This window comes from Xiphophorus couchianus, chromosome 14, assembly GCF_001444195.1.
Source record: "Xiphophorus couchianus chromosome 14, X_couchianus-1.0, whole genome shotgun sequence".
Lineage (NCBI taxonomy): Eukaryota > Metazoa > Chordata > Actinopteri > Cyprinodontiformes > Poeciliidae > Xiphophorus > Xiphophorus couchianus.
Window position 1 is genome coordinate 22,950,168 of NC_040241.1, and position 27,992 is coordinate 22,978,159.

Here is a 27,992-nt window from a genome sequence, read left to right on the forward strand (position 1 = left end):
TTATTCACTCTAAAAAGCTAAATCTACCCTGATGTAACATTTTTGAAGGTCATATGCTTTTGCAAGTTGTTCTGGAAAACAAGCATTAAAAAACGCATCAATCTTTACACTATAACAAACACTTTTTTCTCTTTGATTCAGATTTTGAATGAGGACTCTGTATATAAAATAAACCTTAGACACATTATACGCAGTTTTTGATTGTGGTTTTAGTTCTTTATTGTCATATCACTGTAGATCATCTTCACAACAAGCAGTTATACATACAGTGGTCTTAGAGTATATCACTGTCCAATACGAGGAGAGCAACAGTTAGAATCACAGCTATGGTTTCTTTCTCCACCCCACCCACAGACCCTGAAAATAACCACCTCCTCCTCTCCGCTACACCACAAACCCAAGTGATTACAACCATCAAAGTAATGTCACAGGTGCCTGACGAATAAACAGGACTCTGGAATAAATAAATCAATAAATAACCAAATGAATATGTACAATACTTAAATAAATAGTAATGAGTTGTGTATATATATTTACATACACACAAGTAGCTCACCAGAGAACGGCAGGTTCCACAGGCATAGAGCTGTTTATTTTTACATTTCATTTTTAATACAGCCACAAGGCGTACAGCTTCATTATGTAACACAGCCACAGGTCAGACCAAGGCCAAATTATTATGCCTCAGAAATCATAGTGCAAACATTTTCAGAAAACAGGTTGAGCAACGTCAGTTTAGATCCAATATGGCCGCCACATGCAGGACATGTGGTGACAGATGGAACTGTCCAACTGCATTTATGACTGTTGAAAATTTGCTACAACACACACATAAAACTGTATCTATTTTCAAAACAGTCATAGATAAATGCAGAGAGAAATAACCTGTTGCTGTTGGTTGGCATTGATAGCATTCAAACTGGTCACTGAAGACAACGATTACAGACTCTTTTACTGAAAACCAGTTAATCTGGTCTGAGATGTTATTCTCAGACTGAGTCCCAAAAGTACTGTAAGAGCTTTTGGGACTCTAGAATTAATAGAGTTATTTTCACAGCATCTGTAAGATTTTCCAATATTTTGCCAGAGATCCCAAATGGCTTTTGGAAGATTCTAACATTTTTTGTTTCGTAAGATCCCAAAAAAGGGTCGCAAGATTTCTCAAAAGTTCTCAGAGATTCCACACATGTTCAGAGATCCTGGCTTGTTTTTTTTGTAAGATCCCATAAAGGTTTTCGGGTTCCTGAAAAAGATGAGGGTTCAAGAGGCAGATAAGGGAAAGACTCTGCATCAGAAATGTGTGACTTCCACCTCCATTAGCCATGGAAACACATATGATCATCACCCGCTCTCAAAATGATCAGAACATGTGAAAAAATATAAATACAATTATTGAAATGTGTTGGTAAAACCATAATAGTTTCAGAATCACCAATAATTCAGTAGTTGTTTATAAAAAGACGTAGCCATGTATTTTTATAAACAAATCTCTACGCCACATTTATTAAAAAATAATATCATACACACAGGATCAGTTTCATATACGTTTTCATCCAGTTGAACCCAAACAATTTCACCCCTGAGCGTTGTATTAAGCATGCCAAACCCATAGGGGGCAGTGTAACGCCAAACTAAAACCTGTCAGCTGATCAGATTGTTTCAAAACAATCACGACTTCCTGTTAGGAATTAAACATGGCGCCAGGAAGTTCATTTGTGTGCGCAGATTAATAGGTTGAACTGTATTTAAATAGAGTATTAGAATATAAAGTTATTAAAATGAGACTGTCGATTGGGAACTGTGTCAAACGAGGTTTGTGGATATATTGTTGATTTTTTGTTAAATACGGAGTTCTCCCAAATCTCCACTTTGGAGTTTTTATAATCATTTTAGTGATATTAAACATAGTTTTTGTGTGGATAAAAGGCAAAAACACATAAAACTGTATTCGTTTGACCAGATATTGACCTACATGTGGTTTAGGCCTGAGACAAGACAAATAAATCTTAAGTTTGAGTTTCATTTAAATGTTCGTCAATGTAGACAAACTGCAACAACACTTGGGCAGTGACTAGGCCACTACTGAAGACTAATTGCATTAATCCTTCTTAACTTTTGCTTTATCCAATACAACTTTTGTGGGATTTCATCACTCCTCTTGATCTTGCAAATCTTTGCCTGATGTCACAAGAAAACCTGAAGGGGTTTTGCAAAGCCTTTCTGGGATCTTACACAAACAAGTCAGGGTCTTGCTAAAGCACATTTTGCTTTTTCTTCTTTGGCTCTTTCGGGGCTCACAGTTCCTATCTTTGAAATAAATGGAAAGCTGCACTAATTTACGTCATGATGATGCAATTGAATTACAGGAGAAAAATGTCTGTTTTGGTGCCGTCGAAGCAGAAAGAGGCTAACTCCATTCAATAAAATCTTTTAATGCCCCCATAAAAAAAACTAACACACCAAAGCAGATGAAAAAGTCTCAATTTAAACTCAAACTGAAAAAGCATTGCATTTTAATATCAATGCTCAGCTTTTTTCCTTTCCTAAATAGTTTGAAGGTCATCCCAGATGAGTGTTTTTGCTAGCTTCCAACCGATGAAAGGCTGAGATGAAACCAGGTTTGGTTTAAGTGCTACGTTTTATCCTTCAGTCCACACATTACGCTGAAAACTAAGAAGAGGCAAGTAAAGTCGCCGAGGTCTGACACTCACGTAAGTGAATAGTGAACATGGAGAATAACACTGTACAACAAGTTCCTCATTGAGGTTAGAATACATGTCGCCATAGAGGGCAAATCGGCAAAGACAGAAAACAGAAACAGGTAAAAGCTGGGCCGAATTATATTAAGACATTTAACAGAAAATAAAAAAGTCATAAAGCACTTTGTAGTTTAAATAGGAATGCTTAGACCTAAGTGGGATAAAAGCTTGCCCACGGAGCAATTATATAGCACTTTCTAAAATAAGCTAATTGCTCACAATGAAAGCTGAGACAGACGTCTCACTAGTTGTATTTTTACTGATTTTGTGTTTGGACAGCCATCCTTGACAGCACACATTAAGCGCTTCGGTTGCGTGCAGCTCACAAACCTTCCACAGACAGAATCTGAAAATCAGATTTTTAGACACAGAAGTTCACGCAATGAAAAAAAGGTAGAAAAAAATTAAAAAAACATAAAATAAAAAAGAAAAACACTGAACATACATTGTGCTCCAAACCTCCATCTTCTAAAACCTGCAACAGTTTAGGAGTAGCTAGAATGTGGCAGAGAAAGTTCATTAGTCTTATTTTGGTGTCGCACATCGGACTGTTAGCTAGAGATTGCTAACTAGCATGAAAGCTAGCTAGCCAACAGATAGACTGTTAGAGCTAGAAATAACTAGCTAGCATGCAAGCTAAGTAGCCAATAGATAGATAGACTGTTAGCTAGGGACCACTAGCCAGCATGCAAGCTAGCTAGCTAACAGATAGACTTGTCTACAGATTGCTAGCGAGCTAGCATGCAAGCTAGCTATCTAGCCGATAGATAGATAGATAGATAGATAGATAGATAGATAGATAGATAGATAGATAGATAATAGCTTGTGTTCTTATTGAAATGTTAAATTTTATTGTTGCGTCATTTATTGCCATGGTGATTATTGTTTATTTGACGGTAGATCTCTGTGGTAAGTTTGACACTGCAGTTTCATAATATTAGCATTCATGTCTAAAATACTCTATTTTTTGTTTTTACAGCTTCAAAGTTCACTATTCTCCAGCCAAAATAGTGTATGACATGTTAAATCCTTTCATCACTGGTTTGATTCTAATGTCACTTGATAAAGCAATAATGAGGTAAAGTTGCTTCTGTCAAGTAACCACAAAGGTGAAGAACAATGCAAATATTCTGAAGACAAAAATCAGTAGTCTGTGTTATTATTATAACAACTGGAAATTTAGAGAGAAGTAATACTTGCAATATTTTTCAACTGAATTTAGATGGATAGTATATGAAGGATACTCACTTGTCTGTTTTAAAACTCAATACAAAAGTCAATACAAAAACAAGGATATTTTACTTGTATCGAAATCCTTACTAATGGAAATAAGTCCATGTTACCATGTAACATGTTAAAATGTTACCACAGACGTTAGGTTACCTATTTAAAATAATTTAACTAATAAGACGTGACAAAAGCGAGCAGTGCTTATAAATGAAGCATGACCCTCTGACAATCTAATCCAAAAGACGTTGCTAACTTCGCTTAATGTTACATGAGGTATTCAGTATTTAGCCAGTGTATACTGATGAGTTCTCTGCTCAACACTGTCATTAAAGCACTAATATACGATGCTAACGGTTGTGTGTGATTAGCCACTCTTTACACAGTTAGCATTAGCTTTGCTAGCACAGATTCCTGCTGATATTGTTTGTTAAATGCAATTATTACCAGGATAAAAGAGTTTGCATTTAAAATTAATGCTAAATATTAGAATTTAAAAAGTCTTAATGTAAATTTGGAGCTGTTTAAAAATAGCACTATGGTACAAGAGGAAGCCGCAAGTACAACATTTAGCACTCTGGTTATATTTTTTGCTAGCAAAACTCCTAGAAATGTAAAAATGCCTTTTCAGTTTTGCAAAATCAAAACTTTGAAACAGTTATGCCTCATCAGTATGTGAATTTCAACTGGCTTCTGGAACACATGCTAATCTTAAACCTCTAGATGTTAAAAACATGTAGCTAGCATTAAGTCAAAAATCAAACATCTCAGATGTTTCACTAAAGCATTTAAGTGAACTAAAGGTTTTTTATGAATGTAGGTTTTATTACTACCAGTATAGGTTAACTGCTTGATAAACTACTGTATTATTGAAGAGCTATATGCAACAGTTACCAACTTAATCTCTTTCATGAGGTTGTAACAAACACCTTTAAACCCAAATACAAAGAACGCTACTGATCCAGAAACTAAAACAAGTAACTGTAGTACCAGTCCTGTCCCGTCTAATTATACATCAACTAGAACAAGTATGGACAATATTTACCACCAACAATGAAACTGGCTTTATGAACAAACCCAAACTATATCTTGTATATTTTCTGCTGAAAATTCTAGAACCAGAACAAAATTCTTGGAGCACCATTGAGGTTCTAGGATTTTCCCCATCCAGCTGGAAACCTGGAGGGAGTTTCAGACCGGTGACGACATTCTGGCACGTTTAGCGTTTTAATGTTTATGTTGACTCGACCAAGTCAAAAATAACCTTCTGATCTTCTGTACCGTTGAAGACAGAAAACCTAATTCTATATTTTTTGTTTAAAGGAATATTGTTCAGGTCAGTTAAAGAATAATTTATTGATCCCAAAGGGAAATTAAATATGATAATGTCAGAATGTTTTCTGTAAACTATTTTGTTTCCTACGTCAACAGTTATGTGTCGTTTTAGGGAGGCAGTGATCAACATCTGAACTGAATGCATGTTGGACCAAAGTCCTGAACATTAAACGTTAAGATTTCAGCGAGTCAGTCTCGCGTGCAAAGGCAGGGAACTAGACAAATCTGCAAACAGCTCCACACTTGAAAACCAACAGATGTGACTCTAGAAGGACAGAAAAACAAAACCTCTCTGTAGCTCAGTGCAAATCTTTCTACAAATGGTTACTAGTTTATTTTAGCCGCTGTAGAACACGGCAACCTCAAGGTTTTCCTCTCTTTCACCGATCCAACATGGCTGCTGTCTTCTAAAACTCTGCTAAAGTTTCCATCCAAGACAGATAAACTCAAAGATTAAACCTCGTATTCACCCTGGAACTGGGTCTAACCTCCTAAACCGTTGATGTGGCTGTTCCATGCATTTAACCACTGAACTGAAAATCTACGCCGACTCCGAGAAAGGCAGAGTTAGTAAAATGACAACAGCTGTAGCTCTATAGGTTACGGAGCCATGCTAAAAGACAGTGCTAGTAAGACGGAGAGAACAAAAATGAAAACTTCTAGAAAAGCAGAAGAAGTCAAAGCAAAGAGATGAGGAAAAGCTGTCAGGTTGGTAACCGATGAGCAGGAATTTGTGCTGGCTTCGTCATAACGGAGTACGGACAGGTTGAAACACACATTCAGACATGCATGTACATAATACACTGTGCCTTGTTTGCAAGTCTCCAAAGCCTCATTGGTGTCCATTGCTGCCAGGCTATGCACCATGCTTTAACAGACCAACATCTCTCCATCTTCTCGTCCTCCGTTGCTGCACCGCTTACCCTATAGTCTCCTCCTCCCCTCCTCATCGTCTCTTTTTGAAAGTCCTGTGTTGTCCAGCGCCTCTCTCGGTTTGGTCCATTCTAGTGAAAGCAGAATTGCACAGAAGCACAGAAGAAGAAGAAGAAGAAGTAGAAGGAGGGCGTGGTTTGTCGTTTCTGCAAATACAGGCTGTTTCACGGGTGTCCGGATTGGTCGAGAGGGAAGAACCGGGCGGCGGGCTGGACACTAGTGGGGCAGCGGCACCAGGATATCCACATAGTTGATGGGGAAGAAGCCCGACTGGCCGTTGATCATGCCCTCGTACCAGTTCTCGTCGATCTGATTGGTCAGAGTGATGATGTCGCCCTCCTTGAAGCCTAACTCGCCCTCGTTCTCTGGCTCGAAGTCGTAGAGCGCTCGACAGCAGGGCTGGTCCATCGGCGCTGAGAGACGACGACAAAACAGAAGCTGGTCACTGGACCAGTCAAAGTCATCTCCACCAATCAGAAATACACGGAGAAACACTTTATATACATGTAATCCATAATATTTTATACCGGAGGTCAGCAGAGTAACAGAAATTCTACTCAAGTAGCAAATAGAAATACTTCATAATAATATTAGTCAAGCAAAAGTAAAAAACCCCCCAAAAAACAGTGTAGTAAAAATACTCCCAAAAGTTACTCAAGTAAATGTAATTGAGTAAATGTGTCTATTTACTACCCAACTCTCGTCATTATGGCACAAAATATGTGTTGGAGTTATGGTTCGTACTCTTTACTGACATTAAAATTATTCTCAAGGTCTGTAAAAAATGTAAAAGATAAATTTGACATTTTCTACAGAGAATTTTGACTAATGTCTGGATATAAATGACAGTATAATTAGTAAAGCTCATCTCTGATCCCATTGATTCTTTTTCAATAGACATAATTATGAGGTGATGGGATGAGTCTGCCACCTGCTGGTAGAAACTGGCGACTGCATCGTATTTTCTTAAAATTGGAAAGCTAGAAAACAGCCAATTGGCAGAAAATTTGCCACTTTTCTCGAGGTTATTTCAACTAAATCAATAAACATTTAAATATTCTCTATGTTAAAAGGCAAAAAGATGGCAGATTTTTCTTTTTGTGCTTCATTTCTAACTCTTTTACCAGTTTTCAAGTTAATTTCCATCCACAGGTTTGAATTTAAGCCTCAGTGTGACTTTATTTTTCCGGTTGGATGCATGTTGGATACCTGGTGATTTCCCCGGGGATTTGGCCAAGTGGATCCCCCCGTTGTGGCTCTCGCTGGGGGGCAGGAGCTCCAGAGTCATCTTGGGTTTGGGAGTGTACTCCTTCCTGGGTTTACTGGACACTTCTTTTATTCTGGAGACGGGAAAAGACAAACGTTTCAGTGAAAGCGCGCAGATCTACGTTCACTGGCTTATGTCTGTGCCCAGGTGGGAGGACGGATCGATACCTGTCCTCCATCTTGCTGGAGAGCTGCTGGAGGATTTCTGAGGAGCGGCTGTGGTATTCCAACTGGGCCTGGACCAGCGCTGCCAGCTGGCTCACCTGCTCTATCTGGAGCACACACACACACACACACACACACACACCCACAGGTTGTTATGGTTCTGCCTGCTGGGCCTGAATCTGGTTCTGCTCTGCAGGCCTGAGAGTCTTTTGTTTTCCTACTGCTCTGATAAACAGAGACGTGGCTGAAAACGTGGAACTGACAGAAGAAGAGGAAGAAACTGTTAACAAATAAAAAATATACAAATATCTGATTAAGTTTCTGTTTTTAGAAGATTTTTTTTTTTTAATGAGTCACAGTTTGTTGTTGTGATTATAAATAACAGAAAATATGAATAATACCTAATCCCTAAAGAATAAAAAAAATAAATAAAAAAATATATAAAAAGTGCTAAAGATTTTTTTAAATATAAATTAGTTACAAATTAAAATATAAAAACAAAAGTGTGAAAGTAAACTAAGTAAATAAAATACAAATATATTAAAACAATTAAAGATAAAATTAAATAAATCATATAAAATTTAAACAAATCATACAAAAATGTCAGAATTAATGGAGTTATAAAAGATGAAACACAAATTGCTTTAAATTTATGAAAGCATATGAATCTTCCTTTCATATGCATGAAAGGAAGATTCATATCATTTAAAATACTAAAATGATTGCAGATAATATAAACAGAGTGAAAATAACTCATGAAACTGTTTAATGCTGTTTGCATATATTGTATTTCCTGTAAGTCTGGATTGAATCGTCTCCTAGCAACAGGCCAGGCTTCAGCCATGTTTCTTACGTCGCTCTCCAGCAGGTTGAACATGCTCTGTTCTGCGATCTCTTTGCTCTCGTCGAACTTCTCCAGCGCCTGCTTGATCTCGTCGTCCTGGACTTTCCCCTGACGTTTCTTCTTGTAGTCGAAGTCCAGACGCCGGCCCTCCATTTTCTTCAGATGATGCTGCAGCAATCAGACACAAGACGTTAGCCGGAGCCGGTTCCGGTCGCCGTTCGGTTTGTTCGGCATCTCCTCAGCGGTCGGCCCACCTGGATCTCCTTCAGGTCTTTGTCATGGAGGTTCTGCAGCGGGTCGATGAAGTTCTGCTTGACCTCCATGTCCAGAGCGTCCTTCACCTCGCCGAGCTCCTTCATGGCCTCGCCGGCGTCGATCAGCGCCAGGCCTGGACGAACGGAACAGAACCGTCAAGTCAAAAGTACTCATGAGTAGAGTTGGGTAGTAACTAGTTACATTTACTTAAGTAACTTCAAGGAGTATTTTTACTACACTGTACGTTTTACTTTTACTTGAGTAATTTTAGTATGAAGTATCTCTACTCTTACTTTAGTGAAATTTCAGAATTTTCTACCCTCTGAATGAAAACAAACATGTTTTAACCAAAAATTCATCCTGCTGATTTGTGAGCTTACATTCAGATAATTTTTCGGACACCAACAAACATTAATTCATTACAAAAAAAAGCTGGCTGTTTTTTTAAAGTGCTTTGTCTCTTTTTAGAAGCAGTAGAAACGCAAATGGAGGAATAAAAACGTGCAAAATCTGCACTTGGAATCAACTAAACTGTTTTATTTATTAATGACTTATCTGTATTGATATTTAGTAAATTTCCCAGAAGTCTTGTGGTTCTCTGGAGCAGAACTTTGTAAACTTAAGTTCTGCTCCAAAGAACCAGCCAGAAAGTTTTCATCTCCTCTGAACAAGACGGACTAGTTCAGTTTAAATAAAAACACCTTAATAAGGGTCCACAGAGTTGGTCCTGGAGGGCCGGCATCCTGCATGTTTTAGTCTCTCCCTGGTACCAACAACCTTCTCAGCATGTCAATGTTCTTCTTAGGCCTTGATCATTTGATCCAGGTGCGTTAAACCAGGGAGAGACTAAAACATGCAGGATCCCGGCCCTCCAGGACCCACTTTGGGCCCCCCTGCCTTAAAGCCTTGAACCTGCTGAGTTTCCAGTGTTTTTCTCCCCAGTATTGAAGGAAAACCCAGTTCAGTAGATGGGAGCAGCTTCCTGCTTACCAAAGCAGGACTCTTCTCCCAGATCCCGGCCAAACTTCAGCATGGCGTCTCCCAGGATGGACTCGGCCTGCGGGTAGCCGGGCCCCTTCTCCTGGCCGCGGATCTTCGACATGGTGTTGATCATACTCAGCTTGGCTCTGGATGCTGCCAGCAAGCACAGGCTCTGACTGTCAGCCATGTTTTCATACAGTGTATGTGTGTGTGTGTGTGTGTGTGTGTGTGTGTGAGAACCACACCTGGATTGGGCTGGAGGTACTCTGTGGTTTTGGTCATGATGTCCAGCACCGCTCTGCTGGTGATGTCCACCTTCTGCAGGAGAAAAAAGAGGAACAAACTAATACATTCAGAACCAATTATCACAAAAATAAGTGATTTTTATAAGTAAAAACATAAAATAAACTATAAAATAAAATAAAGTCTTAATATTACACAACAAAGTCAAAATAAAACAAGTAATATTAGCAGAATAAAGTTATATTGCCAGAATAAGGATCTATCTTACTAGAATGCAGAAATTTTATGAAAATTCTTCCATTAAAAATAATTTAAAAAGTAAAATAAGGAATGTTGATACTTTGGTATCAATTTAACAAATTAGGATATTTCAAATATTTAATATTTTAGCACATTAGAATCAAATAAACTATTGATTTCATTTAAAGAAAGAATAATATCAGTTTTTAACTTTATCAAAGCTTTTTGATCATTAATCAGAATTAGATCAGGGTTTTTATTGATTGATGATCGGCCAGAAAACTGCAAACGGTGCATCACTAAGATTAAGTTATATTTGTGTTTAAACGATTAAAACAGGCAGTTACAAGCATCACAAATGCCTTGATTCAGAACTTTTTAGATACTTTTAAATGGTTAATTGGACGTTTAAGGATAAATGACCTTTTCCATTTCCTTGAAGTCATCGTCCAGCTTGGTTCCTTCTGCTCCTCCGACTTTCTCGCTGACTTTCTGTGACGACGGCCGGAGAAAAACAGGAAAGACAGAAAGAGAGCGAGTGAATATTCTCATCCAGCGAACATTTTACAGCCAACAACGGGCTGATCTGAGAGCTAATGGACGGAAAACAGAGGAGAGCAGCTGCTGCTGCCGAGGAGGAAGATGGAAAAATGAGCTGATGTGTCTGATTATTTATGCAGGAAATATAAAAACATACAAAACTTTTGATCTGATAAACATCAGACCAAATACAGCTGTGATTATTATAAGATTTATAACTTTTGACATGTAGAGTTAATATCCTGAATTCCTCTCTCCTTTGTACCGACTCCAAATGTAACATCTTCCCTTTAATTACTTCAAGACGTCTTCTTTTATCTCCATTTGTTCATTTAAAGTCATAAAAGAGCAATTAACCCTCCTTCACTTAAGGCCAGGTGACTCATTAGTTTCAGCTTTATCTAATTTTCTTGCTTCGTTTCTAAGAAAATCCATTTCAAGGCGAATCCTTCAGTCTTTAAACGCCTCGGTGAGCAGCAGCAGCGTCTCTGTTTTCATTATTTCTGCTGCTGGATAGATGAATATATTCCAGATTTGAAGGTTTTCTAAACAGAACTCTACATCAGAATCTCACCTGCAGTAGATAACCTTTCAATCGATTGTCAGTTAATCAGATTGTCAGCGTTGGAGCCAGATAAAACCTGATTTATACAGTCTTATAACATTTTTCTAATTTGCACCCACATTATTTTCTAACCTTCAAACTGTTGCCACATTTTTTTTAGTTGTTTACATAGAAAGCTGAAGGTTACAGTCGGCAGAAACAAGCTTCACTGTCACATTCATACTGGCAAACAGCAGGTCAGAATAAAACCTGATGGAAAATAAAGGCAGAGCAGAAATGTTATGAAACCAGAAGGTTAGCTTAGCCAGTTAGCAAAAAAGTTTACCTGAATTCAAAGTCCAAATAAATACAAGCTGTAAAACAAAATGGTGGCCGCTGGTCAGACTGGTTCGTTTGTATAGAAAGTTTAGTTTGTTTGGGGAGATGTGAACAAAAAGTGAACCTACAAACCTCGGCCTCAGTTCGGTTCAAGTGAACTCTGGCGCGGGTCGAATGTATACAAGCAGAATGGAGACCGCGCCAAAAGCAGGAAGTAGGCTACAGCGCAGGGCATTCTGGGTAAATACAACCAAAACAAATGCGACAGTCTAGTGGTAGTGCTAGCGAGACTAGCGCTAGCACTTGATTTTTTGCCAAAGACAAAAAATGTTATCTAACAACTGATAAAATCTGACTTTGTGAAGAAGGAAGTTGCGCTCAGTGTTTTTTTCAGAGGTTTCTGTATCATTTCCTTTGGTGGTTCTTGGTGCAGCGTCCCCACAGGCGAGGAGGGGGACAGGTTTTTCAAAAGGTTTGGTTTGTTTGACTCACAGAACCATAGCAGCTGAAAATGTAACAGATGTTGGAGTTCTGGTCCCAAATCCCAACCAAACATATCGAACTATAAAGTGTGAAAACACAAATCTCTGCAAACCTCGATGAACTAAAGCAATATTGTAAAGAAAAGTTTGATAAAGTCGGAAAGTAGAGTAGAATCATGGAGTTGACTATTTTGGCCAACAAATGAACCAACAAATCAAGCATATAAAAACTACATAATAGCAAATATAAATAAAATAGTCCATTTAATTAGTTTTCTAAGCTAACAGAATCCACTTTAAGTGTTGAAAAGCTGTTTAATTCACATCTAAAGGTTACATAATGGCACCAGTGAGGCAGCTGGTTCAGGCCTCTTGGGTCACTGTGGGAGCAGGAAGCTGCAGAGCGACAACATTATTCGCTCTCATCGCCTCAGGTTGCAGCCATGGAGGAGCAGAGTGGGCCATCAGCCGCCCACGTTCCGTTCACACACACTCACACCAATACGTTGGTAAACAAACACATGGCGCCAGCAGCACCATGACCCAGCCCATAAATTACTGTAATGAGGCTAATTAGCAGAACAAAATATTTATATATCAATGAAGGGATGGGAAAAAAGTGTAGCCAGCTGGATTTTAGGAGTTATGAATCGGTAACTCATCCAGGCATCCTGGGATTCCTGCAGGAGGGAGATTATACTGTCTGGTTTTACAGTGGCATCAATCAAATAAAGCCTCATTGTTAACTGGAATTATTGGAAAGTGAAGTGAATTTTATGTAGCAAAATTCAAAAGCTGTACACAGATATTTCAACTAGTGTGAAATATCTGAATATGAGCGTCTGAAGCAGCTGCCTCCATCAAACAAACCAGCCAAACATGAACAGCTCTGAGTGCAGGTGTGAGTGACGATGTGTTCAAAGCCGCTCCGACGGAGGAAATATGTCACAGAAAAACACGGAACCACGGCGTTTTTAAACTGAGGAGCTTCTCGGAATAACAAAGAAGTCAAATTTAAAATTAAAACAACGAGAGACCAAGACAGGAACGAAAAGTGTGAAGGACCGACAGATGGGGATGCAGTTACCATAGAGACGAGGATGTGAAAGCTTTCTATTATGCTTCCAGGAAACAAACACAAAGACAAACCTATCAGAGTGTTTTTTTGCCTGCTAGGGAGGAAACCTCAGCCTGGTCTCAGTGAGGTGTGTGTGTGTGTGTGTGTGTGTTAAACTCTTACATAAGTCAGCCTATCTCAGCAGTTTCATCTTTGCCATCCTTTATTGAGGGAAATCTAAAGTGTGTTTGACCTGTTTTTACTGCCAATATTATACAACAGATGGCTCAGTTGTTTGGAACCTGGATGATAAAGAGAAGATATGAGCTGCAGAAAGTAGACAACGGACAACAATCACATCAATGTGAACAGTTAGGCAGAAATTAGTCACCAAGAAGTCGAGCAAACTGCTAATTAGAGGCAAGCTAACAACTCATCAGAGCCAGGCTGGTGGTTGAGTCAAATGTACAGTGAACCAGAGTTATGCTAATGTCTAGCATTAGACATTAGCATAACTAATGCTAATGTCTAACTGGATTCACTTCTTACTTATCAGAGTCAAGAATCAAGCTAGCAGTAACTCAAACTTAAGCTAACAGCTGGTCAGACCTGAAAAGCCACTAACAGTCAAGTTAAATCAAAAATAGTGAATCCTAAGGAGATTTTTTTTCATCCAATACAAGAAATGCAAACATTTATTTTCTCTATTATTCATCTTTATGATCCATAATTGGTCTTATGACAGTTTTCTCAGCGGTGCAGTCTAGAGAAAGCTACTTTAGAAGCTCTTAAGTAAATGGGAATGTTGTCTCTGTTGGGTATTAGTTGGATTTTTTCGCCGGAGGGCTAACAAGTCTGCAGTAGGTTGTTTATTTTACAGACATGATAACTTCTGCAGCTTGTTAGCCACCTACCCAAGACTAATGCACGGTGGCCAAACAATGTGTAGCACAAAACCCCTAACACCAACATAGAAAGGTTAGCATTAGTTCCTCTTCCTAATAACACAACAAACAGCTGGTTGAGTGTCTGTGTGCATTACATACTTTGACTCTTTTGCCAAATCTAAAAAGTTAATTTACGTCGCAAAAGCAGGTTAAATCTCAGCTGTAATGTGATAAAATGGCAGAAAGTTGTAGGAACATGAAAAGTTAACCGACTCTTTAACAGGCCCATCTGTTCTGCTTCTCTCCTCCTCCACAGTTTCTCTCCCGTTATTCAGGACTCTCGCTGCCTCTGCTGTTTTTCTTCTCCATCTTCCCTCTGTGGCTCTCTTGTCCTTTTATTTCTTGTCTTACATCCACACTCGCTTTCTGCTGAGTCACTCCCCGCCGAGGCCTGCAGGAAAATCAGCTTAATTACAACGCTGCCGTGACAAATGTCGGAGGTCGTGGCACCCTGACAGCAGATGGAGGCCCCTGCTCTCCAGAGGAGAACTGGACTATCAGGAGACGGAGAACTTGGCAGCCGGAGTCGGTTCATTTTATCGGCCTGCCAAAGTCCCCAGACGCCATCTTAGACGGCAGATACCAGAGGACTGATGGACAGTTTGACCAACGACTGATTAGTGTTCGAACGTTGGTGCAGGATTCTTTTGGATCAGAGCCCAGAGTCGTCCTAATGAGATGCATTTCTGCATTTTAAGTTTGAACTTGTGGTCCAGAATGTTTTATAACCCAAAACTGCAGCGTCAGCAGCAAACTTTAGATTTCCAAGCCTTTATTTTAAGGTCTTGTTCTTCTATTTTCCCCATTACTGCAGGCTCATTTATGTTTATTGGGTGTGGAAACATTTTTAATAAAAATCACTGGACCCACATTTATCGGCATCCTAAATTCCACAATTATCTCCAAAGTTTGTCCATTTTATGTCCTGTTGCAACATTGAATCGGATTTATGAAATTTCTACAGAAGGGATGTCCAAAGTGTGGTCTGGGGGCTGTTAGCAGCACTTTGAATGATTGCTTACGGCCGCAATCAATTTAGGAAAGGAGCACATCTGGCCTCCAGGCTCCTTTATATTTAGGGTCACATTTTCACAGACAAAATCTTCTTAAAAGTGACCTATTATGCTTCCTTGAACAGGTTAGGATAAATGTTCATCACATGTTTTTGCACAAACTCATTCTTACATGATGGGATTTCAGTCTGCTCAGTTCTGCCTATTTTGTTTTACTTGTTGTCACTTTGAATCCAAATAAGCTGCTGCTGGCTTATTTACATATTTTAATGTGAGGTTTAAGAGGTTAAATAAAATAAATCTATAAAATGTCTCAACCCGAGTGTAATTTCCTTGTAGTTTGTTGTATGTTTTGGCCTTCAAGGGTTTTCAATTTTATTTTTTTGGCTCTCTTCTGAATAAAAGAAAAATGCACCACTAATGTTGGCTGCTTCGTCTTTTCCTTCCCGCCTGTAAGGATTTTATTGCCTGTGGTGCCGATTCCTTCGCCTGCTCCGTTTGTTTCCGCGGCAGCAGGGACGCTTGCATCATCCATGTGCATCATCTGTCGGTTAGACACTCGACCAGAAACCCGAACAGAAAGGCTTTAATTAGCCGAGGAAACGTGACGACCCGACCCAGAGAGGCGGTTCGGCCGTAAATCACTGAAATGTTTCAGCGTTTAGACAAAGAGAAAGCAGGGAGGGTTTAAGGTTTAGGTTTTATGATGTGGAACTAAAAACATCAATAAAAATCTCCAGGCACAGAAAAAGAAACATCGACCTTCTCCACTTAGGTTCATGTAACATTTTGATCCAGGATTTTGGTGTTTTATGTAAATTATTACAGAAATGTGACACATTCTGTGTGACTATAAGCTGTGATGATTAATGGTTGCCATTTATTTTCTCTTGGAAATCCTCAGCAGGAGGTTGAGAGGCTGGAAGGGGATGGAGAAAAGAAATGTGACAGAGAGACGAGGCAAAAAATGATGGGCTGCTAGATTTAGATGAGAGAAAGAAAAGAGCAGATCTGGTTCATTTAGAGATTTACATTTCATTTTTATATCAGATTAAACCATTAAATCTGTTAAATGTGACGCTTAGCCAATCAGAAACATGTAATGTTGTTGTTTTATTTCACGCTTTGGGGTCATAGGTCAGGTCAGAAGCTGAAATAATACTTCAGTTTTTCCACAAAGCCGTCCACATCATCGTCTACATGAACACATGAGGGACAAGTTTTCACTCTGTAAAAATAAAAAAAAAAGGTTTAGCCTGAAAAATAATGCTGTTTCCATGGGAACGGAGGGCAAAAACAGTGAAAAACTTTCCCATTTTAAAGAAAAACATCCCGTGATGAATTTCTAAAGAATAAAAAATCATCAAAATAAATCACTAATATTGACAATCCCTACAAATATATAAAAGTTCTTCACCATTTCACTCAGGCTGATGGTTTAAAATACAGATTTATGAACTAATGAAAGAGTAGGAACAATTACTAAAGTAGAAAAGTTAATATAAAAACTATTAAATTAAAAATGCAAACAATTAGTTTATTGTGATTCTTTTCCTTTGTTTTAATTGCCCAACATTTTTTAATGAAATCTGTATGTCATTAAAGATTAAAAAAATTAATAATTCTTTTTTTTTTTACCTTAATAAAAAAAAATCAGGATGTTTTCTCCAGTTTTCCATATTTTCTTTGACCCTAGGATCCACTTATTGAAGCTAGCTATATGTGATTATATGGAAATATGAAACGTTGTCAAAATGTTTCTGAAATGTTGAGGATTATTCCTCCACAGTCTCTTTAATCTCCTGCAGCGTGTAAATATTCAGCTGGTATCCTGTCATCCGCCCTCAGTTTAAACTGGGTTCAGAGTGGAGGCGTGCGACAGGAACGGAAAACTAAATTCTCTCTGAAAGCTTCAAGAAACATCCTGAGAGAGTTTCAGGTTGTGAGAGGAGAAGCAGAGATCTTTGATGAAGGAGGATTTTATCTCTGTAATCAGAACCAGAGCCGATCAATCAGATTGATCTGAGGGCGGCTTTAATCCAGACATGATAGGAAAAGATGGGAAAAAATAAAGAGACTGAGGAGCAGAAACTAAGAGGGTATTGATAGTCTGATATTCTTGGTTTGATTTGAGACCAAAACTTCAACATTTGTGTCATTTTCAGCTGCTGTGGTTTTCTTTCTCTCTGCTGTGTCAATCCAACTGACACAGGTTGAAAAACCTGTTCCCCTCCTGGCCTGTGGGGGCGCCACCCAAGAAACACTGAAGGAAACAAATCAAAAACCTCTGAAAAAACCAACTCAAAAACTTCGTGCTTTTGGAGCGGCTTTTTTGGGGGTTTGCGGATTCACACCTCCCCAAAACGAGCCAGACGTTTCAGCCGAACAAACTGGATTAACGCGAACTAAACATTTCACCCTGAACCAGGAGGCAGAAATGAGGCGACTGACGGCAGCAGAACCGGTTGGTGAGAGTTTCTCAGACCTTTTTGGGTTCCTGCAGGAATCCTGACCAGCTGCACTGCAGCAGCTGCTGCAGCATTAACTAAACATGAGAGCAGAGGGGAAACCAGCTGCAGCTCACCGCAGCTTCAACTACAGGATGTAGGAAAAAAACTTCAAAACCTGCAGAAAACACCAGATTCACTGAAACTAAACAGACACTGCAGCCTACAGCAACGTTTCTACTGTTTTATTATCCCAAAACTTATTTGCAACAAATTCTCTGAAATGTTTAGACTTTTGAAACTTCCCAGATTTTGTCAGCCGATTCCAGAAAATTTGCAATGAACTCAATAATGTGCATTAGTGCCAAAAAGGTGGGAATCCGATGATTTCTGCGTGAATTGTGAAGAGAATAATCTGCGACTTTTCATTGAGCTAATATTTGAAAATGTGCTGAGAATAGTTTGACTCAATAATGTTTGAGTTTCAGTGATTAAATACAAATATGGACAAAAATACCTGCTACTTCTATGTGATTTCTGAAATAAAATGTACTTATTGTGTGGACTATAACTTCCTTCTGTCAAAGTTGATTCAAATATCTTCAATATGTGAAACTAGCAGCAACAAGTGGAGGAGGGGGAGCGCTGTTTCCTCTGTCAGGCATTAAAACTAATATAAACAACAGGAATGATATGAGAATGACTTCTATATTGTAAAAATGGTAATGTTTATGTGCCACAGCAGCTGATTCCTGTTTGAAACATTAATTATCTGTGGCTAATAGAGTCGATTAAAGTGAAAGGAGAAGAAGAAACGATGCAACAGAGCAACAGAAACACCCCAAAGCCTCCGGATCCATTTCTGCCCTCATTACTATTCACACCATGAAGTCGGACATAAAGCGGCGCTGGAGTCACGACTCGCTGGCGGTAAAAACAAAAACACATCTGACACAAAAACAACTAAATCCTGCAGCTTATGGAGCAAATAAGACTTTTCATTTTTACAGTTTACATTTTGATCATAAAACAAACAACTGCTAAATGAAAATAAAAATTAATTCATTTTTATTTTAAGAAACCAAACTGAACACAACAGTCCCAGTTTGACCAGACAGTGGCGCTGCTTTGTGTCAGTTTCACTGAGTAACTTTACTTTATGACTGAAAGTTTGGTTTCATCAACTGCAGCTATTAAACGTTCAAAAAATAAAAGCACTTACAGTGGTCAGTTTGTTCAGAATGATGGAGTTTAACCAAAGATTTTCCTAACACATGACAAAAACGCCTCACATGTCCAACAAAAACATCAACTGATCGGTTTGTCTGGAGAGTCGGATCTGATCAGAGGCTCATCAGCGCCGTTAGTCAGTCGTTAAGATTTAATTAGAATAGAATAGAATAGAATTACTTTATTCAGCCCAGCAGGGAAATTATTTCGCAGTTACAGCAGCACAGAGACAAGACACACAACATACACCACTGAGTAGCAATGTAGACAAGATAAAATAAGAATAAAATATGACATACTGTCAATATAAAAATTAGTTCAGTTGATCAGTTTTCTCTGTTTTCAGCACCAGGACTTTCCTGCTGCGTGTTTCTGATCCGCAGAACCAAACGGACTCCGACTCCAAGAAGAGACAAACCGTTTTAATGGAGTTAATTTCAGGTTAATTTCAACTAATTAACTGAAACTAAACGCATTTTAATCGATGAGAATACACTGAAAAACGTTTTCAATTCAAAAACCAATTTTTTCTGCTAAATTATTGACTAAATAGACATGAGATCAAATATATTTATTGCTTGTAACCTTTTATTTAGGTTGTTCAACCATAAAATTGTAAATATATGCAAAATATATATATTTACATTTTTGTGTCAACAAAATAAATCAAAGTGTAAATAAATATTAAATAAGCGTTTGGTTTGTAGCTTTCATTTTCCCGCAGCTACAGCTGATCTTGAACACGTTTAGATTTTTGTTAAGTTTGAATTTTGTACAGTTTGTTTTATTACGCCTGTAGATTTTATATTAAAAAACTGATTAATGGCGTTAAAATTTTTAACCTGTTAAAGTCTTTGTAATTATTTTTTAATCATGATGTGATGATTATGTTGCACAAACAGGATAAATTCATCTAGAAGGTGGCAGCAGCACAAAAGTTGATTTTGTTTTATTACGATTTTCTGTGATATTGATAAAAATTATGATTAAAAACTTTTTTTTTAACTTATTTTTTTAGGAAACTGCATTCATAGACACACAAACAGAAATTCTGCTCTTGGAAAACATTAATTTCCTCAGGAGTGTGATTTATATCTCTAAGCTGCACACAAAGACATTTAATCATATTTTCTTATTGAATGAAAAAAACAGTGGAGAAAACTGTAAAATTAACATTTCCAATAATATTGACAGTTTTTTTTTGTATATTGTCGTTATTTTAAATATTTCGAGTGAATAAATCAAATTTTATACAATGATCCAATTTTTTCATGATAAATAAATATGATAAATGCCGTTATGTTATAATGTGATAGACTGCTACAGCTAGCTGTGAAGCTAACAGCAGGTCCGTTTATTTTATCAAAATATTACAACAAAAACAGAAAAATTAGCTGTGAGCTTCCTTCCTGATGTGACCTTTAACCTCCGCCTAGCAGGAGTTCATCATAAACAGTCGTCATCGTCTGTCGGAGCCGCACAGAGACGAGGTCAAAGGTCACGGTTCAGCTGGAATGATCTTCCTCTGCCTCCCCATCACGAGCGATGCCCTCAAGGATGATTAATTATTGAGCTACAGAACGAGCCAAAAGTGAGTGTGTGTGTGTGTGTGTGTTGGCATCACGCCTGCTCGCTGCCGACACACGTGTGGTTGCCATGACAACACGGTCCACGGAGCCGGCAGGAACAGAAGGAGAATTAAACACATTTACATTGTTTACGCCCTTTATGTCCAACTATAAATGTCATATTTAATTCTCCTTTAATCTAAATGTCAATTTTTTAAGAAAGAAATTAGCTTAAAAACATAAATTGAACAAATAATAGACAGAATGTAGTGTAATTTTTTAGACTTTGGATCAATTTACTTAAAATCTAAATAAAATTACTGGATTTAGTTTAATTATTGATTATAAAGTTAATCATTTTGAGTCTGAACGAGGGATGGGCGATATTGGCAAAAAGTTATTTCAGGTTATATTTCTTTAAATACCTCAATAACAATATTCTGCATTTTACTTATATAAACTAAATTTGTCCAAATATGTAACTTCAAGAGTTTTTTTTCTACTTTCCTTTTTAAACAATGATCAGATAAAAAAAGATATTGATATGTAAATATACATATATATATATAAAAATCTCATAATACACGTAGTGTGTCAAAGAAATTGAAGTGTAAATAAGTATTAAATAAGTGTTTTTGTTTATAGCGTCTGTGTTCCCACAGCTAAAACCGACACAAATAGATTTTTATTAATAAATTACTCTTTCCATTAATTGGATAAAAAGAAATTAATGAACCACTTCAACCGTTTTCTACAATATTAGAAATATGTTAAAAGATGCATAATTTCTCTTTTCAGTAAGATAGTGATAAACTTTTGGATCAGCAGATTAGTAATTGGATATAAAAATTAACTTAAGAAATTTTTGCAGAATTTGAACCAGGTTAAGTTCTGGGTTGAACATATTTACAGACAAAGACATTTTTTTTACTTAAATATTAAATGCATATAATTTTTTGTACAGTTTTGACTTAATTACGACTTTGAATATGTTGTTCTTTCAGCAAATTATTTCAATAATCAGATTAATCATAATTAATTGTTTCAGTCATTTCATATGTAAAGAAAACTGAGCAGAAATTGGAAGTAAAAATCTAGATTTCTAAATTTGACCTCATTTCCTCGTGGCTCTTTGTGCTTCTTCTGCGTTTCTACACCTGGACATCGATCTGTTCTCACTCTCGGGTTTCATTCGGGTCGCCGGTGTCTCGTTTCCCGCTCCGTCGCCAACGCCGTTGATGCCGCCGCTCTGCTCTGGGCTGCGTGAGGAAACGCTGCCATGCTGGGACGTGGCCTACATTTTTGTTTCAGTTTTCAGATTCCTCCGCTGTGTTCGGATTCCAGCACAAACGAATTCATTGATGTAAAAAGGAAGGAAAACACCGAGCAGCTCAGTTCTTATTGGACAAACACTAATATTAAAAAACCTTTAACGTTACACTGAGAATTAAAATGAAAATGCCAAATCCATAAATGATCCTATTGCTGTTAAAATGATTAAAACTGTTTATTCTGGATTTCCTTCCACAAATTTCTCACTGCAGTTTACTGGAGTTCTGGCCCATTCCTCCAGACAGAACCGGTGGAACTGGGTCAGGTTCTGGGGTCAGAGGTTAGGGGTCGGGGGTTAGGGGTCAGGTTAAACTCTGGCTAAAGGAAACATTTTTCCAAAATGTTACTCAAAAGTAGCAATGCTTCATAATACAGTTAGTTACTAAAGTAAAAGTATAAAGTAAAACATAATAAAAATTCTCCTAAAAGTTATTTTTTCCCAACAACGTTTTTCTAGTAAATGTAACTAGCTAATTCTGGTAATGTTTTTTATTTTAATTAGGGAACTAATAGCAAAAGTCTGGAAATTGACCAAAACTACAAAAACAAACAAAAATATCCCAGTAGGAGTCCAACAAAAACTTGTAGAAACTCGTATTAAAAGAACTGGAAATATCGGTCCATATCAATAACTATTGATTTTTTTGTTTTTAAATATCTGAAATACTGACCAGCTGTTGATGTGACGTTTCCTGTTTCATCCAGTTTTCTCTCCACACCGTTTATTTTTAACTTTTGAGCAGTTGTGAGTGAAAATGGCGGAACTTTAAACTGCTACTCAACAAGTTGTTGCTAGGTAACCAAAGAATGAGTTAGTTGCTAGGTAACCAAAGAAAGAGTTAGTTTGTTGATTGTAGTCTGCCGTCATCTCCCAGAATGCTGTGCGGTTCTGGGTCAGACTTCAGTGAATACTCCATCAGGCATCTTATCGAATGATATTGATCTTGCATCTATTGCGATATTGTTATTGATTTATTGTCCAGCCATAAAAGAGCTAATGCTTAGCTAACTTGCAGCTCCAGCTCTTGTTTTAGTTTATAAATAAATGTTTTTTTTTATCTGTGTTAAAGATGGAGGACGTAATGTGGTGTCGAGTTTTTAATCAGGATAATCAGATCACAGCGGCCGACATCAGCAGGATCATCATTATCATCATCATCATCATCATCATCATCATCAGGGAGACGACCAATCAGCTTCCAGAGCCACCAGTCGGTGATGTCTCGTGCCGCCAGCCGCTTTCCCATAATGCCTTCTGTCGATTCCCTGATCTATTTCAGGCATCATCTCACCTCACTACAAGCATCTGATTCAAGCTTTGATTTTCTTTTTCTTTCATCTCAAACATCAAGCCAGATCCTTGAACTGATCAGTGGGATTTCCTCTGCTTTTGAAAGCAATAAAAATGTTTTTTATGATTCAAAGTTACAAGTTTTTCTTTAAAATCTAAGTTAATAAAGAGAAAAATGTCAACTATTATGATTACCACCTTAAAAATGAACATTTAGACGATACTCTTTGATGTCTCACACTAAAATAAGTCCTTTTAAGAGGCTTTAATCTCTTAAAAGATTAAGAGTGTTTTATCTGTCAGACCAACACAAAGTAATGCAAAGCAGAATAAAAATTATGGATTTCAACATTTTTAGCAAATAAAAATCCATAAAGTTTTGGCGTGCAGAAGCATTCAGCCCTCATGAAGACATAGTTTGTAGAGATTCACACACAGGAAGTCTCTTTAGAGACCTAGAAAATGAAGTTTTATCAATTATTTTGCTGAAATCAGATGTTCAGAAGATAACATCTGGAAACATCAGTTTCAAGTCCCAATTTCTCTACTGAATTTTCCCGTGTCAGGATTCAAATAAATTTAACTAAATCAGAACATTTTTATTACGTTTCTCATAGATTATATCTATGTAATAAAAACTGTAGATTGGGATGTTGAAATACCAACTTCCCAAATACCATTGTGCAAATGCTACTTGACACAGTATTAGCTAGCGTTGGTGAAGCAGCCAATCCAGGAGCGGCATTCGTTTCCTTCCTGTTGATTGGCTGGACCCCAAAGATCTGAAATGTGGGAGATGTTAATGTTAGTTTCTGTTGTGCTGCTAAGACAGTTTCCTTTAGGGTTGAAAAATGTATCACAATATAAGTCTTTCATTTGAATCAATATTGATCATTATTGATTAGTTTGTAGTTTTAAATATCTGAAATATTTCCAAAATGGTGGGGTGACATTTTCTATTATATCTATTCACTTCATGTTTTTTATTTCTAAGCAGTTTTAAGGCACAGTGGTGAAACCTTAAACTGCTGCTGCGCATGTTACTCAACAGGTTGTTGCTAGGCAACCACAACTCACTCATCAGGCTGTTGCTAGGTAACCAAAGAGCGAGTGAGTTTGTAAAGTCCATCAATGTGTTTTACCTAGCCGTCTTTTCTCTGCCTACATCTCAGTTCAATGAAACTATTGAATATTTTATTTTTTAATCGATCAGATGTCTATTGCAGTAGATACTGTTATTGATTTATTACCCAGCCCGTTTCCACGGTGAGTATTAATATATATTAATGAATGTTTGATGTTTGAACTGTTAAAATATTAATTAAATATCTGCATTTTAGTAGGCAGGTTGGCTGTGGCTCCTAACTCCTGTGAGTACTGGGGGTCTACTGTAGGTCTGGACTTTGACTAGACCATTCCAACACATGAATATGCTTTGTTGTAAAATATCCTGTAACTTTTAGATGAATCTCTGCTCCTACACAGAGAACGTTCCACGTGTCTGCTGAACTTTTCAGATTTTTATTTGTAAAATAAAATGAAACTATTTTACTTCACAGTAAAAATATACACCAGTTTGTGTTGGTTTATCCCATAAAACCCAGTAAAGACACTGTGTGGCTCCAGAGGGATGAATAATTTAGCAAACAGAATAAAATCTAAAGTCACACAGAGCAGAAGGAGCAGGATGGTCTGTGCTGTTGTGCTTTTTATTTTTATGTTTTTGCTTCCTGCTCTGCTGCAGTGACCCAGTTTTCACCCTCAGGGATCAATAAACATCATCTCCTCTCTTTATCGGCGCCACCGCCTGACAAACGCCACAGAGATGTGCAGGAATCCGTCCCGATGACAGCCGGACAGAAAACAGGAAGATTCCTCCTGGAGTTTATCTGGTCTCAGACGGGAAACATTTCATGATGCTGCAGGAGCTCAGATCACTATATGAAGGTGGAATTAATAAGATTATTATTTATTTTTGATTATCTTTTACATTTCCTGAAGCCGCTGTTGAAGTTTATATGATGCCCCAGATTTTAAACTGCAGAAATGTTTTGTCTGAACAACAACAGTGACCTTAGAGAAGCAATTGCTGCTGCGCATCAACCTGGGAAGGATTATACAGATATTTTTTAATCTTAGTGAAGTTAAAGTGAAATAAAGGGGAAAATTGCAGAGCTCACAGAAAAAGTTAAAAACCATTAGGATGCGATTAAAGTTATTTAATCCAGTTAATTTCAGGGTCTGAAGTAAGCACTATATTCAATTCAAAAACCTTTTTTAAAGCTAAATTATTGAATAAATATTACCAAAATATTATCAACATTCCTAATTTTGATATTTTTCATGAAGTATCAAATATTATGACTTTATTCTCCACCTGAATTCAAAGTCCAAATAAACAGAAGCTTCAAAGCCAAACAAGATGGCCGCCCTGGGCGCAGTGACATCACTTTGAACTTTGGAGACCCAAAAACTTCATGGTGGAAAAAAAAAATCCAGATTTTCAGAAAAAAAAGGAGCATTGCTAGCAAACATTAAATCAGCGGTTAGGAGTTTTTATTGGCATGTAAACATCCAGACGAGAAACTGGACTTTCCTCTGACGGGTTTCCAGAACCAACAGCAGCAAAGTGAAGAAGAAGAAACCGGAGGACTAACGAGACGGAGACGGAGAGGACGCTGAGCGGAGGAGACAGGATGTCCGTCCGCGCTCCGTCTCCGTCTCCTAAACAGAACCAACAGGCAGCTGACAGGCAGAGCAGCGGGTCAGAGGTTCTGCTCATTAACAACCGGGTCAGCCGCTTCGCCTGGTTCTGATCGCACAAATACAGACAGATGAGCTTCAGTCAGAGGTAAAGGTTCGGTTTGAAAGACTGAGAGATGATGAAAGGATGAAAAGAAGATGGAAATATGGAGCGATGAATGAATGAGGAGGAAAACAGAGAAATTTAATATCAAAGCTCCGTGTTCAGAATAATAAAGACCTGCTGTAAAAAAACTGAAGGAAGGTGATGATAGGAAACGACGGAGCGCAACAGAAACAAACATGAGGTCTATTAAAATTCTGCTAACAAACAAAGAGACGACAAGAAACATGTGGAAAACAGGAAGGATCAGAAAAACCAGGATTTAAACAATGTCAGAGACGGAGGAAGAAAATATTACACAAAAGATTTGATTATTAAAAAATCCACGTTTCCATTCTCCTCTCAACATCAGTACAATACAGAACCAATCTATTGATCATTTTTCTGATAAACTGATTCATAACTGAATAGCAAAAGATGCTTAATAACAGATTTATTTTTACAGTATTTGAATCAGCTGCCGTTTGTTGTTCTGGGTAGAACAGATTTACAAACATTTAGTTTATCACAAATGTTTGTTTTTTGACCAGTCTTTGGCTTTTCTTTGGACTTTGGTAACTTGTAATATTTCTTCTGGTAAACCCTTAAAAGCCCAGCAGGTGAAGAACAAAATTAAATATTTCAGGCAAAGCGAAAAAACTCCAGCAAATAATCAGGATCTAAAAGGTAAATATTGATAAAACAGTGAAAAAATAATTTTTAAAAACTGAAAGAAGACCAGAGTTTTCAGCTAATATCTAAAAATGTGTTATCTCTGCTATATGTATCAAACAAAACACACCAGACGTGACCTTTGAACTCATTCTAACTGCTTTCATAAACGCTCTACTAAATATTCTCGACAGACTTTTAAAACGAGCCGCAACAACTTTTAATCAAACACAAACAGCATCCAGGATGTAGCTAGCACAATGTGGTCACATGGTTCCTGAAGCTCTCATTTGATTGGCTGACAGGTCCACCATGACGACTCCTCCCCAGGAAATAGAAACTTAACTAAATACAGTTAAAAAAATAAATAAATGATGGATGGATTTAAGTTAAAGAAACGCTTAAAATTGTGAACAACAACAGAGAAAAGATGCTGATAGAGAATAACATGAATTAATAGGTTAAAAGACAAAAAGAGAATAAAATGGATGAATAAAAGGTGAAAATAGACTGAGAGATTTCTTCATATAGAAAGATGAGAAGGATTGATGGAGTGATAATAGATGGGAGTTTGGATGATCTGAAATAAAATACAAATGAAAATCAAGACATGCTAATTAAGACTGATGAAGAAAGTAAAGAAAAGAAAGGATGGAGGGATGACGGCGGAAGAATGTGGAGGAGGATGGAGGGAATTCCCTGTTGCTTGAAGCAACAGCCAATCAGCTCTGCAGACTTCCAGCACATAAACTATTACATAATGTTACAGAAGGGGGTTCACCCTCATTTTAACGCTAAAAACACACAAAATATCGCGAGAATTGTTCAAGCGTCTCAATAAAACAGCAACCGATTGAGAATTTAATTTGAAAAATCTAAAAAAAGAGAGAAACATTATAAACTGAACATATGAGCAAATATATCTATAGAAATGTTGCCAAATAACACATCACGGCTTTGATTGGATAAAATAAACATATTAGAAACTATATTTATGAAGAATTGGAGCGTTTTATGGATAATGAAGAAAATGAGATGCAGTGTTTACCTCGCAGCTCTTCAGGTTTCAGTAAATAAACTGACTTTCATCAAATTCAGCCGCATTAATGTGTAATTATTGCCTAAAAAGAGACCCAAACATGAAAAAGTAACAAATATATGAACACGTTGTCTTTTTACCTGGGTGGCTTTATGGAACTGCTTTTTCAACCCCGCGACAGACATCCTCTCTTCGGCTTCACAGGCAGAAATAAACAGCGGAAATAAAGATTTCAGGCTATTTCCGGCGGGCTGGAGGTTTTGACTCGCGCTCAGAGGAGAAAGTGTCGGTAAATCCTCCAGGTAGCGGCGGATACGGTCCGATTTTCCCGAGGAAACTGGAGGAAAGAGGAGCCAGCGAGGATGATGATGGTCAGACCAAACCCAGCTGGATCTATT

At 37.6% G+C, this 27,992-nt stretch overlaps 2 protein-coding genes across 4 annotated transcripts in view; both read right to left on the bottom strand.

The window, feature by feature from the left end:
• The window catches only part of LOC114156967 (myelin-oligodendrocyte glycoprotein-like), a 1,059,483-nt gene that overhangs the window by 990,988 nt on the left and 40,503 nt on the right, over positions 1–27,992 (bottom strand). The gene's annotated exons all lie outside the window — the stretch shown is intronic.
• LOC114156953 (endophilin-A1-like) lies at positions 195–27,991 on the bottom strand. Of its 2 annotated transcripts, none has more exons than XM_028037594.1 (9): positions 27,735–27,991; positions 10,672–10,740; positions 10,011–10,083; positions 9,775–9,918; positions 8,784–8,917; positions 8,539–8,697; positions 7,689–7,792; positions 7,464–7,594; positions 195–6,667 (listed from the first exon to the last, which is right to left on the bottom strand). In XM_028037594.1, the coding sequence occupies exons 1-9, from the start codon at positions 27,777–27,779 to the stop codon at positions 6,471–6,473; spliced, it is 1,056 nt and encodes a 351-aa protein (XP_027893395.1). In that variant the 5' UTR covers positions 27,780–27,991; the 3' UTR covers positions 195–6,470. The 2 variants fall into 2 exon arrangements, with proteins under 2 accessions (XP_027893395.1, XP_027893396.1); XM_028037595.1 differs by lacking the exon at positions 27,735–27,991 and adding an exon at positions 21,529–21,797.